The 18,642-nt window shown below is 44.2% G+C and overlaps 1 protein-coding gene across 9 annotated transcripts in view; it reads left to right on the forward strand.

Annotated features, from left to right (window-relative positions):
• Frmd4b (FERM domain containing 4B) overlaps nucleotides 1-18,365 on the forward strand; it is a 326,048-nt gene extending 307,683 nt beyond the window's left edge. For 4 of the 9 annotated variants that reach the window (XM_075983380.1, XM_075983374.1, XM_075983379.1 and 1 more), the window contains 6 exons: nucleotides 3,026-3,082; nucleotides 4,979-5,126; nucleotides 6,680-6,799; nucleotides 8,507-9,318; nucleotides 12,315-12,447; nucleotides 16,738-18,365. In XM_075983380.1, coding sequence (XP_075839495.1) covers nucleotides 3,026-3,082; nucleotides 4,979-5,126; nucleotides 6,680-6,799; nucleotides 8,507-9,318; nucleotides 12,315-12,447; nucleotides 16,738-16,858 — 1,391 coding nt within the window. In that variant the 3' untranslated portion in view covers nucleotides 16,859-18,365. Of the gene's footprint in view, nucleotides 1-3,025; nucleotides 3,083-4,978; nucleotides 5,127-6,679; nucleotides 6,800-8,506; nucleotides 9,319-12,314; nucleotides 12,448-15,571; nucleotides 15,664-16,737 lie in introns of all 9 variants that reach the window. The other 5 variants (XM_075983378.1, XM_075983376.1, XM_075983377.1 and 2 more) reach the window with 3 other exon arrangements.
• The last annotated feature ends 277 nt before the right edge of the window (nucleotides 18,366-18,642 follow it).

Consider the following 18,642-nt stretch of genomic DNA (forward strand, 5'->3'; position numbering starts at 1 on the left):
GCATCAAAAACAGCTGTCCCAGGGTAAGAATGGTTGGCTCTTCAGTGTCAAAGGCATGTGAACTCCATGTCCGGAGCCAGGCTCCTCCTTGTAGTTCAGTAGGACAGGGCGTGAACTTTCAGGATGAAGACTCACAGAGATGATGCTGGTCCATGAGAAAACAGACTCCTCTATAGCTGGACTGGTGTTACTGCCCCAGAGACTTTTCATGATGCAGGTTATGAAGAATGCCGAGCTTTAGACAGTAGTTCTGGAGTGTGCATGAATGTGGAAGGTGTCTGAATGTGGTACACCCTGTATTTTCTTAGAGAGCACCCTTGCACGTGTGTAGAGAGAGAAGAGGTCTTATGATCATCCCATTTCAGGAGAGTATTTACAAGTAGGCAAATGATAAATGATAGTATGGAATGTGGCAAGGTGAGATATAAGATTATAACCACAAGGTAACCCCAACTTTGTATAAACCAGCACGCAGGATGGCTGATTGGGAACTATTTCGAAATACTAATAGCCATAGAGTTTTGAGCCTGCTGATTCTCTTCTGCTTCCAATATTCTCGACATCATTTATCTATGATGTTCATGTTCAGGAAAAAATGGAGACGTCTTTATTACATTAATTTAAAGTCTAGCTGACTTTATGCAATACTAATGTGGTTTTTAGACATAATCATGATTGAAATGTGATGGCATTTCTCTAAACCCAAGCCTTTCCCCAACTTGATGTGTTAACACCTGAGACACTGAGGTCATTCCTCCTCTGAATGAGTGCTATATAATAACTGGTGGGACCTTAAATTTCCCTGGAGTATGAAATAATTCCACATTTTCTGTTTGATAAGCTGTGGTTACTGGGTTTATAATAGACCAGGCTTAAAGCCTGATTCATAAACCTGAGATATGACTTCCGGAAGGTGAATATACAGACATTCACACACAAATGTCCATCCACTACAGCTGGAGAATTTAAATGTGCAATCCAGTTGGTGTACTGGTGGTTCCATTCTTTGCCTCCAGACATGATTAACAGTGTGCTTAATGTTCAGGGCCATTTGTCACAGCCAATTCACCCTCAAGCTGTGCTCGACCCAAATGTTCTTTTTGGTGGCTGACATTTGGGCAGCAGATGGTGCCATTGGTTGAGCATATATTGGATAGATTTTTTTTAAGTGTACCCAACAGCTGATGATACTGGCACCTCGCCTTCAAGTTTCTCTGTGTGTCTAATTAAAAGAGAGACCACCCGGCTCCGATAGGATTAACATTCGAGTCTGAACGAAGACAGTCTCTCCATAATGGCTTTAAAACTTACATTGAGGTGCTGTATTTGGTTAGAGCCTCCCACCGAAACAGTCGACGCAGACTATGGAATGATTTACAAAATCATACCAACATATCTGGTGTCTTTTTACCAAATGGGTACCAGAAATACCCAAAGCACTATGGCTGTCATTTTCAGACAGCCAAGTATGGATAATAAAACTAAAAAGGGTAGTTGGTATGCCTTTTTAAGATTTATTTATATATTTTATGTATACAAGTGCTTTATCTGCATGTATGATTTTATGACAGAAGAGGGCATCAAATCCCACTCTGGATGGCTGTGAGCCACCATGTGATGTCTAGAAATTGAACTCAGGATCCGTAGAAGAGAAGCCAGTATTCTTAGCCACTGAGCCATCTCTCATGTCCATGTAGTTGGTATTTATCTAGCATTTGTCGTGTGCCTGGAGCTGGCTACAGTCTTCGCGTCATTAGTTAATCAAATGGCTCATTTCAGCACCATGCAATAGGCCCTGCTGTTGTCCCCACTACAGAGCAGAGGCAAATGACCCTAACTGAGATGAAGCAACTTGCCCAAGCACCCGCAAATGGTAAATGACCAAAAACAAGATTTAAACTCAAGTCTTGCAATTCAGTGCTTCTTAAGTAGGAAAAATTTTGCCCTCCAAACCCCCACCCTAGAAATATTTAATGATATTTGCAGGTATTTTGGATTGTCAAAATTGAGCATAAGAGTGCTGCCTGAGGTCTGTAAATAGACGTGGTTTCTATAACGCACAAGGCAGTTCCCTAGAACAAATACAGAATGCAGTTTCCTTTCAAGGTATTAACAAAAGAAAACATGGCAGATCAGTTTAAGATGCAAACTCTGTGGCTATTAATCCTATTCTAAGTGATGCAGGCAGATGCTGAAGATGCAGCTCAGTTGGTATTGCCCAGCAGACATGAATATTGGGTTCAGCCCAGCACGACATGCAAACAGGCACGGTGATGTATGCCTCTTATCCTAGCACTTGGGACATAGAAGTACCCTAGAAGTTATTATTATTATCTAAAGAGTTAAGGAGCAGCCTGGGCTTCTATATAAGACCGTGTCTCCAGAGAGAAAGAGAGAGAGAGAGAGAGAGAGAGAGAGAGAGAGAGAGAGAGAGAGAGAGGAAAAGAAGGAGGAAGAGGAAGAGGAAGAGGAGGAGGAGGAGGAGGAGGAGGAGGAGGAAAAGGAGATGAAGGAAGTAAGGGAAAAGAAAAAAAGAAATGTAGGTTGCCCTTCTTTCCTCAGACTCCACATCTATAGACACAGTCAGCCTCAGGTCAAAGTGTTTGAGGGAAAGTTGTCTTTGAACTAAGACATTATTTAATAAGCACTACAACATAACAACTATTTATATAGCACTCACACCATAGTAGGAATTGTGAGTGCTGAAGACAGTATTCACAGTGTCCAAGAGAACTTGGGACACCCTCAGATTTATTGGGGGGGGGGGGCGGGACCAGAAACCATTCTCCTCTGGATACCGAGGACTAACCAATCCATTATAACATCTGTACTATAGGCCAGATGATTTTATCTCCAGTAGAACGTAAGTGATTCCAACAACAGCTAATTATTCTTAATGCACTGTAATTGCTTACATTTAGCTAAATGAAAATAAAATGCACTTCATTGAAAATTGCCTTGCTGAACTCATTCTAATTGTATAAATGCACAATTATACTAAAGACGGCTATTTTTTCTTTCACAGAAGACATAATTCCATCAGAAAGTAGTTCTTTGTCCGACACCACCACCTATGATGATCGTAAGTGGCTCCTTTTTTCATTTAAAAATATTAGGTACTCTGAAGGGTGAAGATCATTTTTAAAATGATTTATTTTTATTTATTTGTGTGTATATGTGAGTGAGTGAGTAAGTACGTGTGTGTGTGTGTGTGTGTGCGCGCATGCTCGTGTGTGTGTGTGTGTAGAGCACATGCTTGAGGGTACCCAAGAAGGCAGGATGCCCTGTGAGATTTTCTGACATGGGGGTGCTAGAAAGTGAGCTCAGGTCATCTGCAAGAGCAGGGCCTTGTCTCTTGTACTTAAGATAATTTTTTAATTTAAATAAACGTGGATATAGGATGCAGCTTAGTTGGTAGAATACCTCACATGCATGATGCTCTGGATTTGATTCTGGACACCAAATAATCCAGGTGTGATACTGCCTACTTATGGTACCAGTCCTTGGAAGGCAGAGGCAAGTCAGGAGTTCAAGGCTTTCCTTTACTACATAATGAGTTCTAACCATAAGACCCTGTCTAACAAAGAGTAACAAAAAGAGCCAACTTGTTTCTCTTTGTGGAAACATAGAATAAACTAACTTTATTTTTACAAATGATTGAAGAGAGAGGTCTATAATTGTCATCTACACAGGCTAACACATTAAAACAGGTCATGTGACCTTTGTGAGCAGAACTTTGCATGTATAATATGTGTTTACTTGTAACTCTCTGGTTATATACTTCTTATATCTCTGGATTCAAGTTACTGAAGTGAGTACCAATAAAAAACAAACCAATAAAAAAGGACCACCCAGTCAGAAATCCATAGTTTGAGTAAGTCTGTCTGTGAAGATGTTTAAGTCTTTTTTTTCAACTTTGTAAACAAATAAATAAATAAAATAAAGACTCAGAAGTATGTAAGTCACATGGTCCTTCACCTATCAATTTCCAGTGGTGACGTTTTGCTTATCTGGTATCCAGCATCAAACCAGGAATTTATGGTGTACACTTTGCATGCCACTGCTTTCTGGAGAAGTGGGGATTGATTTTGTTATATTTAGGAAGAAAGACATATTTTATGAGTTAGATTTCAAGTCACTTTTGTCCTTTTTATAAGTAAGCAATATATGTGACTGTGGCCAATATTAGTTCGGAGTATTTGGGGATGGGATGCTTTCATACCAAGGGGCTGAGTACTTCCTTGTAAGTCTTTACACACAGTCAGCTGATTGGCTATCTGATGTGATCTGAAGAATTCCGGAAAGCCACTGCCCTGCCCCTGTCCCCCACTGCTTTTTCACTGTGTTTAATGGTCAATAAAATATAATCTCACTTCAGGATCCTTCCTTTGAGCTGCAATCCAATACACTTCCCACTGTATAGGTTGTACAGCTGGCTGGTGAACACACCACGTCTGCATCAGCATAGCCCATCCCTCAAAGGATAAGCCCGGGCCTCAGAGCCCTGCAGTCTTTAAGGGGGAACAAAATCCTCTCTCTTTTTTTTCCTTTTGTTCTTTATAGACAGGGTTTCACTATATAACTCTGGCTAGTCTGGAATTCACTATGTAGACTAGGCTAGCTTCAAACTCATAGAAATCTGCCTGTCCCTACCTCCCAAGTGCTGGGCTTACAGGTGTGCTTCACCAGACCTGGAAAATAGCAGACTTCCTTTAATAAAAGCTTTTGAAAGTGACATTGTCACCCATTGTGGTTTTCTTACTCAGAGTGGTCCCTGTGAATTGAGAAAACTTGGTTTTCTAACTCAACCATTATAAAAACTTTGCAAGATGTGTGCATGCCTACTATACATTCCTACAAATATGGTCTTGAGAAGGACTGTTGTTCATCTGGTTTGCCAGTTTCTTTGGGAAAGATTGACAAGCTGTTCGTTTACTGATTTGATCATCTTTATTATTTTCTTTTCGACTCACTTTAGCCAATGACTCCTTTACTCTGGCTGGGCAGCGACCAAGTTCAGTACCTCATTCTCCAAGAATTCTACCCCCCAAGTCTCTCGGTATTGAGCGAATCCACTTCAGAAAATCCTCCATCAATGACCAGTTGGTGGACACCAGGCAGTCCAGGTGAGCGGTTCTCATCGTAAGATCGATGCCTTGAAACTAAGAAGTCTCTTCTTGGTTTTCCTTGCTCTTTACTTATCCTTCTGGAAGACGTTCTATTAGGTAACTGAGGCAGGGCCACTACCCCAGAGGTTTGTTGTTGAAAGTGAGCGGGAGTCTTCTGAAGAGGGCTTTTGAAAAGGCCCTTGACTCTTTCCTTGGTATTAAAGTCTGTGTGATTTAGATCTAGTTAAAGGGGCTTTAATGATCGAGATTAGGGAGTGATATTAAAATGAAATAAGCAACTTATGAAAAAGCTGTGGCTTCAAGAGGTTGAGGTCATGATCACCTGGCCCCTTCCTTTTGGGTCTGTGGTTAGGAGAGCACCGTGGTGGGGAGCATGTGGTAGAACAAACAAAGTACTCTCCTTGGGGTAACTGAGAATCAGAGAGAGACAGGAATTAGCTGATTTCAATTTCCCCTTCCAGGGGCTGCCCCTGATGGCCTAACTTCATCCCGCTTGTCCTGCCCCTCAAAGTGTCCATCACTTTATAGTAACCTCAAAAGTTCCAAGCCAAGTTTTCAATCCATGAACTTTTGTGAGACTTTCGGGTCAAATTCTATCAGGCCTAGGATTCTATAGTTTAATTGTATAACTTTGACTCTAAGGATGCCCCTTAGGCAGCTATGTTCCTAGCATTCTGGGAAATAGAAAAACACGATTTAAAGATGATACGCTTTAGTCAAGTACCTATAGCTAACAGCCATGGACCACATCAACTCAGCCACTATGAGCTGACTTTTTAAGAAATTATTCCCAAGAAATTGGAGGGAACAGGTCGAAAGCAATAATATTTGGTGGTGTCTGAAAATGACATTAAGTTTTGTTGGAACACAGTCGTGCCTACTCTCTTCTATACTGTGTGTGTGTGTGTGTGTGTGTGTGTGTGTGTGTGTGTGTGTGTCAAACCCCAAATATTTCTGAGCAGACTTGAGGGAAGGGCTGCTGAGTCTCATGGCAGTTGCTTTCAGTCTATCCTACTTCTTATTGCCTGTGTGTGTGACTCAAGACAGTCAGGCCACACACGTGCTTCTGCTAAGTCATCCAGGACCCCTCAGGATGCTCACCTCCAGAGATCCCCCCTCAGGATGCTCACCTCCAGAGACCCCCCTCAGGATGCTCACCTCCAGAAACCCCCCTCAGGATGCTCACCTCCGGAGACCCCCGTCAGGATGCTCACCTCCAGAGACCCCCCTCAGGATGCTCACCTCCAGAGATCCCCCCTCAGGATGCTCACCTCTGGAGACCCCCGTCAGGATGCTCACCTCCAGAGACCCCCCTCAGGATGCTCACCTCCAGAGATTCCCCTCAGGATGCTCACCTCTAGAGACTCGCCCCCCCTCAGGATGCTCACCCCAGAGATTCCCCCCCTCAGGATGCTCACCTCCAGAGACTCGCGCCCCCATCCTTCTCTCATGCTCTCTTTCCATTATTTCCCAGCAAGTTTCACATCAATGTGTAACTTTGCCAGGAACACCAGGAGGTTCACCATTTCTTCAATTCCTTTTCATTGCAGAGAAATGCTGTCCACCCACAGCAGCCCTTACAAAACACTGGAGCGGCGGCCCCAAGGAGGACGGAGCATGCCCACCACGCCCGTCCTGACTCGGAATGCCTACAGCAGCAGCCACCTGGAGTAAGAACCTCATTTCTACTGCCTCAGCTCCGCCACTGTTGGCCTGAGTGCTTGCCTTGCTTTGGCTGCACTTTTAAATCTTTTAAAGTGACTTTCCATTCGTTGGTAGCCCTGGCGCACACTAGCCCATTTCCCGCTAACTTATAATTTCTAATTTGTGAGTCAACACCATGTACTTGGTTTCTCCAGGCATATATTGTGTTTTTAGTACTTTAATTTCCTCAACTAGGTATTACAATTCACTGCGGGGAAGCTTTGAAGTATTTGCAGAGTTCTATGATAAATGTTTTATCTTCCTTTATTTTTTTAAAGATCGTTTTGTTTAGCAACACCATTTTCTATAGTCCAGGTTGACTCACTATGTAGCCAAGAATGAGCTTCAAGTCCTCACCCTCCTGCTTCCACCACCTACCTCAGACTAAACTACAGACGTACACACTACACCTGGCTTATGTGACACCAAGATCCAAAACCAGGGCTTGATACATGCTAGGCCAGCACTGCCAACTGAGCTATAGCCTCAGCCCCATAAAGGCTTTACCCTTGCTATTTTAGTTAATACCCACAGCAAGCAAATATATGAAGAGGATATTAGGTACCATTTTCTTCTCATTTTACAAACCCAGAAGCAAAACTGAGAGAAGTTAAGTATCTTGCCCTAACTCTTAGAGCTGGTGAATAGCCAGCCAAACCGTGACTCAACAGTATCTCTGGTTTAGGCCCAAACTCCACTCCACCTTGCTTCTCTTTTATTCTTATGTAAACTAATGTTATGTGAGAAGAGAGGAGCCTCCAAAGACCAATTGGAGGATAGCTTTAATTCAGAGTGCATATCATTATATACATACATATGCATACATACCTACATATACATATATATGTGTGTATACACGTATATGTGTATGTATATAAAATGTATATTATACGCATATACACACACATATATACATATGTGTGTATATATATCTTCAAGGAAGGATTTGGCTTGCACAATATCAGAACCTATTCTACCTATTCTTCCCATAGAAAAGATCATGATAAGAACTTATTAATGAACCAGTGTGTGACGTGAGCAGGTGGACTCTGTTGTGTAGTCACACTTGGAAACCTGAAAGTTCAATTGAGTTTAGAAGTTACGAACCCATTCAGCGTGTTCTTTTCTCTGTGCCGCATGTGTCCCTATATGTGCACGTGTGTGGGTGCTCACATACATGATTATACATGTATATAGAGACCAGAGGTCAACGCGGGCCACTTTCCTCAATCATTCTCCACCTCTCCCCACCCCACCCCAGACAGGGTTTCCCTTTGGTACATCTCTGGCTATCCTACAACTCACTTTGTAGACTGGGTCAGCCTCAAACTCACAGAGATCTGCCTGGCTCTGCCTCTCGGGTGCTGGGATTAGAGGTGTGAACCACCACTGTTCCACCACCTTATTTTTTGAGATCAGATCTCCAGTTAAACCTTACACTCACCTATTTGGCTAGATTCAAGCTTCAGGGACCTGCCTGGCAGCCCCTCCCCTAGCATGGAGATTGCAGGAACCATGTGTGTCTTTTCTACATGGGTTCTGCAGCATTAAACTCAAGTTTTCATGCTCACACAGCAAGCGCTGTGCTACAGAGCCTTCTCACAGCCCTCAGCCTAATGTTCGTTTTGCTTCCTTGGGTCCTGTTTTTCTCATTTCCTCTCCTCTTCCTTCAGACCCGACTCTTCGTCTCAGCACTGCCGCCAGCGGAGCGGAAGCCTGGAGTCCCAGTCCCACCTGCTCTGTGAGATGGACAATGACAAGCCATTTTTCACCCTCTCCAAATCCCAAAGAAGCAGTAGCACCGAGATCCTCGATGACGGGTCTTCCTACACAAGCCAGTCAAGCTCCGAGTATTACTGTGTGACGCCTGCTTCTGGCCCTTACTACACCACCCAGACGCTGGACACCCGCGCCAGGGGTAGGAGAAGGTCCAAGAAGCAGCATGTGTCTACTTCCAATTCAGGAAGCATGCCCAACCTAGCACAAAAGGAGACCTTGAGGAACGGTGTCTACTCAAAGGGTCAGGACCCACCTTCTGGTTACTACATCACCGGATATGCACCGTATGCGGAGTGTGACCTGTATTATAGCGGTGGCTATGTCTATGAGAATGACACTGAGGGACAGTACAGTGTCAACCCTTCTTACCGGTCCTCAGCTCACTATGGATGCGACCGCCAGCGGGACTATAATAGCAGGTCTTTCCATGAAGACGAGGTGGACCGCGTGCCCCATAACCCTTATGCAACTCTCCGGCTGCCAAGGAAGGCTGCCGTGAAATCTGAGCACATCACCAAAAACATCCACAAGGCCTTAGTTGCTGAGCATCTGCGTGGCTGGTACCAGAGGGCTTCTGGGCAAAAGGATCAGGGACACAGCCCACAGTCTAGCTTTGACTCAGACAGGGGCTCACAGAGGTGCTTGGGATTTCCGGGACTGCAGGTGCCCTGTTCTCCGAGCAGTCGAGCGTCTTCCTACTCTTCAGGTAAGATGGCTGGGAAGCACATCACCCTTGGGGTCACCATCTATCATACTCCCACAATACGCCTGTCCGGGGTCATGAAATTGGTCCCCAAGGTCATTAAGAGTGACAGTCATTCAGCGGAACCATAGTTTGAACTGCCCACTTGGACAGCGCTCTGCAGTCCTTCACAGAGCGAAAGAGCCTGGCGGAGCCGTTTGTAGATTCAGGCCTGCTGAGTACCTAGTCTGTGCTGTCCTGTGGTGGTGCTTTTACCAGCCTTCTGTCGCCTGGGTCTTAGGCTGATAGCCACACCTCTCCAACGCGGTCTCATCGTTGGGGGTTGACATTTTGAAAGAAACACACGAGCTGAGCAGAAGGCATTAAGGATCATGCCTCCCTTCTCGTTGGCCACCAAGATGTGATCAGTTCCAAGACTGATTGATTATTCACGTACCTGCCGGCCTGCATAAGGTTTACAGTAATTCTGATAGACTCTGGTATTTGTGGAGTATTTTTCTACATGCTTTCTTTATCTTATCTCAGTCTGTATTAAGCGCTACTGAATTGCTAATGTGAGGAATTTGAGGGACCAGGCACTTTCCTGGAGTGCTTGAAACTCTGATTCGACGTCCACCATCATTACCAAACAACTCCAGGAATCGTTGTAGATAATTTTCGATCATCAGAAGTGTCCCCTTTCTGACCTTTATGTAGGGTCTGGCGGCTCCCTCTGCTCACATTCCTGCCGCACACCCTAACCTGGACTAGGTAACAGCAGAGAAGGAGGAACCGAGGGGAGGTCTGCCTGCCTCAGTGAGAGCGCAGGACTGAAGCCATGTCTGGCCGCCATGAGCTCAGGGTCTCGTCAGCAGACAGAGGGATGTATGAAAATTAAGTCAGCTTCAGATCTGAAGAAATGAATTGATTCACAGAAACCTGGGCCCTGGGTTTTGCTGCCTCCCTTAAACACACGTGGGGATTTCCGAGCCTGTGGAGAGCAGTTAGGGTGAATTGTACCTTTGAGATTCCTGAGTTTGCTGACAAAAACATTGCCATGGAGACTTTGTTTGGGTTCCATTTTGTTCCTATCTCTAGGACTTTGGACTTCGGCTAGGACTATGTGAACACCTCTAACACCCGAAAGAGGCCCCTATCATTATTTCTTGTGGTTTATAGCCCTGACCTAGAAGATGTCTGGCTTATTCTTAAGGTTCAGGGTGCAGCACGAAAGGCTTTCCCAGTTCACACCTGGACAGAGTTCCACAAGAATAAAGTCTAACAAGGGGTCTGGAAATTCTTGAGGATGGTTTTTGGTGCACAAGGCTAAGGGAATACCCAGAGGAAACAGGTGTGATTCAGAACCCTGTCTCGGCTCTTGGCTTTGTATCTAGGGCAAGGGTGAAAATGGAGTTACTACTTCCTGGGTCTGACCTGGTGTCAGCTCTGCTGACTGTCCCACCGGGAGCATTCCTCCTCCCCTTAAGCTCCCCGTGGTGGTTTCAGATAGGATCTTACAGTGTGTCCTGGGCTGGCCTCAAACTCGTAGGGCCTCTCCCAATCCTGCCCCACCACACCTGGCTGAGCAGCGCATCCTTGGTAAATGGATGAAACCAAGGCTCCCTGAAATCCTTTCTGGAATGTTCCTCATTCCTCCCCCACTTTACAGCTTTAGAGATGGAGTTCTACAGGCACACCTCATTCACACGGAGAGCTGCACTTCCTGTTTCTGGTTAGTCAGATTTCGTACCACCCGAAGGCTTCGTGTGACTCAGCTTCAGGAGTGACGGTAGCCACCTTGACTTGGCAGCTCTCTGTGGCAGGGTGCTCTCCCCTTTAGTATGAGTAGCAGTGACTGCTGTAGCTGGGTTTGTTATGATTCTTATCTTACAGTTGCCGTGACTCTGGTGTAGCGTTTGAATGACCCTGCCAATCCTCTTGGCTGGCAGGTAACAAAGTAGGGGCTTCTGTTCCAGCTCGAACAGTATGACCCCAAGGCCTCAGTCTTGGAAACCCACCGCAAGAATCCTACATCCGTTAGTGAAAATTACATGGTACTATAAGTAGCTGTATTCCGAAGTGTGTCTGTCTGTGGTGACTGCCGAGTGGCTGGTGGGTGTGGAAAGAGGTCAGTAGCCAGGAAGAGAACATGGCGAACAGGAAGAACCATGACCAGGCCTGTGTGTGAGAGACTTGGATATGCACAGGAATGTAGAGCCACCCGCGTAGCCCAGGTGTGATGCAGGACTGGTTTTACAGAGAGGGCAGCAGAAACCAGTGGCAGGCCTTCAATCCGGCTCGGCTTCAGAATGATGCCCATGTCCTCCCCTGGTTCCCAACTAGTCTCTTTTACAAACTGGCCTCTTCCTCCTTTTGCTAGCTTCTGCCCCCACCCCCATTGTTTTTGACTCAACAACAGAAAATGTCCTGTCTTGCCAGTGGCCTTGTGTTGCCTTTGGCAGTCAAGTCTCAACAAGTCACCGGGCTGGATGTTTTTCCTCCACAGACTCTAGGTACTCTCGGGTACCATCTCAGAGCTGAAGGCCCCAGGGCGAGCTTCTCTCCCTTCATGAGACTCCTCTCCCTTTTCTTCTGGGCTACTTAGAAATATGCATAATTGAAAATGTTTCGTCCTTCCTTCAGAATGCTATTAATAATAAATTATCAGGTTGTGAGTCTGTCTTCTTCACTAGGTTAAAGATGTTCATAGTTACCTTTAGTCCTGGTGCTGTGGCCACACAGAACATATTTATGTCATTATCCTCTCCACAGGGACGGAAACTGAACCTTGAAAAGAATAAGCTATCAGCCCAGGGTCGCTCAGTCACTAAGCCGGCTCAAATATGGGGTTCTGTCTTGGTGGTAGATGGCCTGTACCCATCCCCAGCACTGGCAAATCCAAAACCAAACTCAGGCCTTTCATTTCTCGGCTCTACACACACTTGAGTGTGAGGCAACCTGAAGAGATTGGCTTGAAGTATTTCAACTAACGTGCTCCCCCTTCCCATTCTTTTTCCTAGTGTCTTCTACAAATGCTTCCGGGAACTGGAGGACCCAGGTAACCGTGGGGCTGTCAGAATACGAAAATCCAGTGCATTCTCCCTACACCAGCTACTACGGCAGCATCTACAATCCCTTGCCCTCTCCAAGCAGGTGAGGAAGTCCTGAGCAGGTTCTAGAAGCTTGGCCTTCTCCTAAGGTTACCTGGCTCCCACAATGAAGTCTCGGTGTGACGAGATGTAACACCGGGTTTGTGGCTGAACCCAACTGCCACCTCATTCCGTAGATAATGTCTGATTGGAAGATGGCCATGCTCGTTAGTTTACTGGTAGCTGTGTCTGTGCGTGTACTCTGAGAACAAAGCTAAGTGCCTTTGACACACAGCACATGGCCAGCAAAGCCAGAAAATGCAACCGGACTTTTGAAGCTTTCTGAGCTCCCTCGAGCTCGTCCAAAGTGAGCCTTGTCTTACAGCTGTCCGCATGAAAGCCTCAGTCCACAGCTGGGCTGTTCTCTTTCTTCCATTGTAAGGGTGTATTTAAAACTGTAATTGTGGATAAGTCTCCTCTGGAAGAGAGAAAAACTGCAGGGAAAATTCCTCTCCCCCAGTAAAGCTCTTTGTACCAGAGTCCAGCCAGCAGTTGGTGAGTTAGATATCCCCACTTGCTGTCTTTTTGTGTTCGCTAAGACGCGTTGGACACAGCCATCTGTCCTTCTTGTCTGCTCCAGCAGGTCTCCGTAAACAGTAAAGGGAGTGCATACATGCAAGGCGGCACAGTGCGACCCTAAAGATTCACCAGCTTCTCCCAGAGTGAGCGAGTAACTCCCCTGGCCCAGACTGATAGGCAAGTGGATGGAGCAAATGATTAGCATATCGTCTCAGGCCCACTAAAATGCATCAAAGAGATTAGCCTAAAACTTAACAAGGGCCCTCCCCAAAATCACAGACTTAGAACTCTCACGGTTTTTAATTCTTCTGCGGAGGAGGAACTAGTTTCATTCCTTCCATTTACACCAACAGTGCCGTGAAGACAAGCACTTTCTCGGTACTTTTTGGTTGTTGTCGAGAACTTGATCTTGTTGTTTAAGTCCCATTGCCACTTCCAGTGAAGGAAACTTAGAAAGACCACAGCTTGCACGGTGTCTGTGCTAGCGAACTGGGCAGGTTAGCAGCTCCCTGCAGAGCCAGTTGGCGGTCCAGGCTAATTGGAAGTATTTGGTCCCCCAATCCTTGTTTTTCTTTCCCGAATTCCACCAGAGTTTTTCTTGGCTTGAAATATTAAGCCAATTGTCTCAGCTCAACAAAGGGTGTGCTCAAAATAGATTTGGTGGAACTGTACTTCGCAGGATGTCAGAGGGCTGGGACTTGTCTAAATCATGCTTGAGAATGAGTTTGTAGCAGGAACCATAATGAGCAGACCCAAGTTTGAGCATAACTCTTTCAACACAGCTCTCAGCACCTTGGCTAGATTTGCTGATGCTTTTCTTGTTTGAACGGTGATTCTTTCCTTTTTGCTGAGTCAGTGCACAAAATGGTTCTCTTATCATTATCTCTGCCTTCATTGATTCCTGAAGCTGCTAAACACTCTGAGAAGAAAATCTATTTTCTCCAAGTCTGCCTATATATTTCAGTCAGAGCAGGCTAGGGTCAGAGGGGACACAGTGTGCAGGAAATTGGAAGCTATTTAAAGTTCCACTGTGCAAACTCACGTCACTCACTGTGGAGAAAACATGGAGAGTTACAAAGGACTAGCAAAGATAACAATGGAGCCTTAATTCCACCAACCAGAGACAGTGTTATCAACATTTGACACGTTTCTTTATGACCCTCTGTCCTTTCGAACATGACCATAATGATACGGTAAATACAGTTTTGCATCTTATACTGTGTATTAAATTATACATCTCATTTAAAAATTTAATATCTTAAAAATTCAGTCCTATGTTGTTAAACTTTTTGTTGGTTTGTTTGTTTTGATTTTTCAAGAAAGGGTTTCTCTGTGTAGTCCTGGTTGTCCTGGAACTTACTATGTAGACCATGCTGGCCTCAAACTCAGAGATCTACCTGTCTCTGCCTCCTTAGTTCTGGGATTAAAGGTGTGCACCACCTTTTATGTGACTATAGTTAAACATTTTTAAATGATTTATTTTTATTTAATGTGCACTGGTGTTTTGCTCATATATACTCTGTATGAGGGTGCTGGATCCCCTGAAACAGACAGTTGTGAGCTACCATGTGAGTGCTGGGAATTGAACCCAGTTCCTCTGGAAGAGCAGCCAGTTCTTTTAGCCACTGAGCCATCTCTCCAACATTTTAAACCTTACATATATAACTAAGTATTAAATACATGATGCTTTATATAGAAGCTCCATAGTTGAACATTATGATCCTTCGTATTAGTAGTGATATTAATGTATCCTGTGTGCTGTGTTTGCCTGCATTTCAGATCACATCCTCAGCCTTCGTCCCCAAACTAGGGTTAATACTTAAAACTGACAAGTGTGGTCTTTAAGAATGGGGAACACTTATGCCCCAAAGATCACAGAAGTACATACCTGTTTTGTGCAGGATTTTTAAAACTATGATACAATCCGATCATTTTAATTTAATTTACTAACAAGCCAAATACAGCAATAACCACTGATAAAACTTCAGAAATTTGCCTTAAGAATGCATGATGCATTTTTATGGAAACATGTTTTTAAAGCTGCCATGGTGATTCATGCTCTTGGGAGGCGAAGGCAAGAGGATTGGTGTAAACTTGTGGGCAGCCGGGACTACATAATGACCTTAAGGTCCATCTGAGCTATAATGTGAGCCCCTATGTCAAAAAACAAAGCAAGCCAACCAACAGAAAGCACCATTTTTAAAATCAGAGACAGAACACATACACATGTGAAAATGTTATAGTGAACCTTATTTTGTTCAATTAGTACATTAGTTATGCTAATAAAAGTAAGAGATGAAATAAATTTCATAATGCAGAAGAAAAACTCTAGATTGTCCACACTAAAGTCTTAAAAGGCTCAGCAACATATGAGCGGGTTTATATTTTTTTTTAATAAGCTGTATGTTATTTATAGAAAGCTAGGAGTTTTTACTGGCGACTTTTCCCTAGTATGGTTCGGCAAACCTGGCACTGGTGAACTCCCCAAGGCAGACAGACACTCAGAGGGGGCAGATTTGTGCTCTCCTGCCGGGTTTCAGATGAACTTGTTTCCTTTCACTTCCTGTTTCCTCGTCCTTTCCTCTTCCTGTCTAACTTTCCCCTCATAGGCACAAGCGAGGCCCTCTGTCGCAGAGGAAGGCTGTGACTCCAGAGGCGAGCTCAGTATTAAGCTCTGTCTTGCTCAGTGTAGCCAGCGGGAGTAAGTACAGCGCTCCACTCTGCCTGCTGCTTCTGGACAGCAGGACTTTTGCCCTTCCTGGCTGCCGTGTGAGGTTGTGAAATCTGACTTTGCTTTGACGTTCCCTGAAAACACTAAAATCCTGAATTTTTATAGTATCTCTGCCCAAAGCTCTCTTTCCAAAGGTTTTTTTTTTTTCTTTTCTCAGCTTTACTAAAAGACTTTGGAATTGCAAACACAAGTCTACTAACTATCTAACCTCTTTTAACCTACTGTTGAAGAACGTGGTTTGCTTAACTGGACCGTTTGTATAACAGGCTGTGCTTGTTTGAATACACTATCCAAATATGTCTGTTTCTACTATTTTTTTTTTTTCTGGCAGTGTTGAGACCACAGTGCCTATATGATGTCATTTCCTGGGTCCCTGACAATTTATATTTGGCTCATAAACCCTCGGGATATGACGTAAATCTCAAGGTATCCCTGCTAACTTTAAGTATTTTTCTTGTCCCTGAGAAAAACATGAAATTTATTCTCTTAATTTGAAGAGTTGTCAAAACATGCCTTTTTCAAAAATTAAAATATGATTTGTTAACAAATTAAGAAGCAAGCATGCATCGAAGATTTGCTTTTGTGTCGTTATTAATAAGGGAACTAGTTATGCTGTTTCAAAGGGAATTCAAAACAATATATGAGAATGAGCGCTGGGATGATATTATCAAATTACACACCAAACCAGGCAGTGTCAAATGGGGCAATAAACTGTAGCCCATAATACTCTTTGCTGCAAAGAATACATTTGTATTTCTTCCCAACAAATGCCTTTAAGTTAACATGTAACTTGATACCTTCTGGGCCCTAATCATTAGTAAATGAAAAGTAAACAGAGGTAGAACTCTCCCGAGAGTTCAGCAATCTGTCCTGTCCCTGTCAGACAATGCTCCACTGTGTGGTGAAGAGAGTGTATGCTCTTTGCCTCCTGCGCTAGGTTCTGGAAACTTTTGACCTAACAGTGCTTCCCTCTAACCCGTTGGAGTGATTGTACGAGCTAGGAAAAGAGATTCAGGTAGTAACTTTGCCGGTTCTCGTTACCAGGCAGTATGCAGAGACCACTCCACTGGACGGTACAGATGGAAACCAGCTGGAGGACAACCTGGAGAGTAGCGAGCAGAGACTCTTTTGGCACGAAGACTCCAAGCCTGGAACATTAGTCTGAATGCAGCTGGACCTCCTGACCAAGCACTGCACGTTCTCACACTAGTGTGCCTTGCAAAATGTGTTTGTCTCCTAGAAGGCTTTAGAAACGAAAGGCGTCAAAGGGCAAAGAGAAGACTTTCGTGGTTTGGAAGTGAATCACCCATTTGGCCCCACAAAGCCCTGGAGGAAGACCTGCCTTTCAAACTCTAGGCACTAACCTCTCACTAAGTCTGGTCCCGTTGTGGGTTTGCTGTCAAGAGAATTGGCATGAAGCCGTGTCCCACAGCGAGCTCTTAGGAAGGGAATAACAATTGTCAGAGGCAAGCCTTGAAACTGGGGACATGTTCAGGGAGTTTGTCCCATTGAAAAGGAGGATGGGAGATTTCAGAGCACAGTTCAGAATGCTGAGAGAGGGAACCCTGAAGCTCCTAAGTCATGGCTCACCATTACAAGGCTTGAACTCGTGAGCTGACAGAAAACACACTGTTTCTACAAACAGATGATGATTTAGACAGTATTGGAAACTTACTTGAAGAGAAGCTAGATTTTCATGAAGTTCTGAATGAGTGTAAATGGTTTAAGATATTACAAAATGACGTTCTTCATAAGCACCATAGTATGGACTAGTCATTCTGGTCGCTGTAGCATCCTGTCCCATAACTTGGTGGTAGCCAACTAGAGGAAGTAACTGGCCAGCCCTGCTTGGAGAACGTTCTTAAGGTACATATCACCAGTCCCTGGTGGGCTTCCCAACATGGACTGTGCAGACTGGTGACTCTCCACCTCGCCTGTCATTTGAAGTGGCGGCCTTGAGGTGGAAAGTTCATGAAACCAGAGTCTGGAAAGGGCTTTCAAGATGATAACGGAAAGGACCCCAGAGGACAAAGCCAACCCACATCCTCGTAACGAATTGTGTGCCTTAAAGTGCTGAGCAGGAGAAAGCTGAACCTACGATCTGAACTCCAGAAGTAGATCTGAGTCACCCAGTGACGAAACAAGATGGGCAGAAAGGATTTTACTCCAAGCTGCAGGAGATTGAATCACAAGGCTTCAGCTACCTCCTAGGCCTTCTGGAGGAACTCATTAGCTGCATTTGTTCTTCGTAGGAATTTGCTTGCTTGTAGGGCAGCCTTGATCTTTGTCTCTTTATTCGGCTCTGAAATCCCATGAAAGGTGCTTCCTTTTCCCTCCTTTTTATACGAGTTTCTTGTTCATATTGTGAATAGAGATGTTTCTCAACAACTTTTCTGGAACCTTTTTCTACTTGTATTCCAAAGCATGTAATATATACATAAAAATGATTTGTTAAACCAGTCCTTAGTCATTTGTATCATTAGAAATGAAATTCAGGAAAATTTTTGGAAAAAAAAGACACTAGTTAAAAAAATAATAACTTATTCCTTTTTGCATATTTGTATAGCCTTCTGGAATTGGAAATAGCCTTTTGCATCTACTTTCACTGTTTTGACTTTTGGAGACCTATTATTTTTCTACATAGGTCAATAAACTGAAAGTGTGCTACTGAACATGCGTTCGAGTGCTTGCGTTTATGTTTGGGGTACACAAGAGACAGTCTGAGGTGCTCCATTTCAAGAAGAAAATCAGACAAGACACAAACTCATTTACCATGACAATGTTTTTGTGATTCCAAGATACACTTTCTTATATGCATACATCTGAAAATAGGGCTCATATAATCATCATGTCCTAGTCGCATTGACTGTGGTTGGGTATTTGTTTTTGGTTTGGTTCGGTTTGGTTTTTCTGTCTTTCTTAGTGACACATAAAATATTGTTTTGTTCT

Source organism: Microtus pennsylvanicus, chromosome 8, assembly GCF_037038515.1.
Source record: "Microtus pennsylvanicus isolate mMicPen1 chromosome 8, mMicPen1.hap1, whole genome shotgun sequence".
NCBI classification, from domain to species: domain Eukaryota; kingdom Metazoa; phylum Chordata; class Mammalia; order Rodentia; family Cricetidae; genus Microtus; species Microtus pennsylvanicus.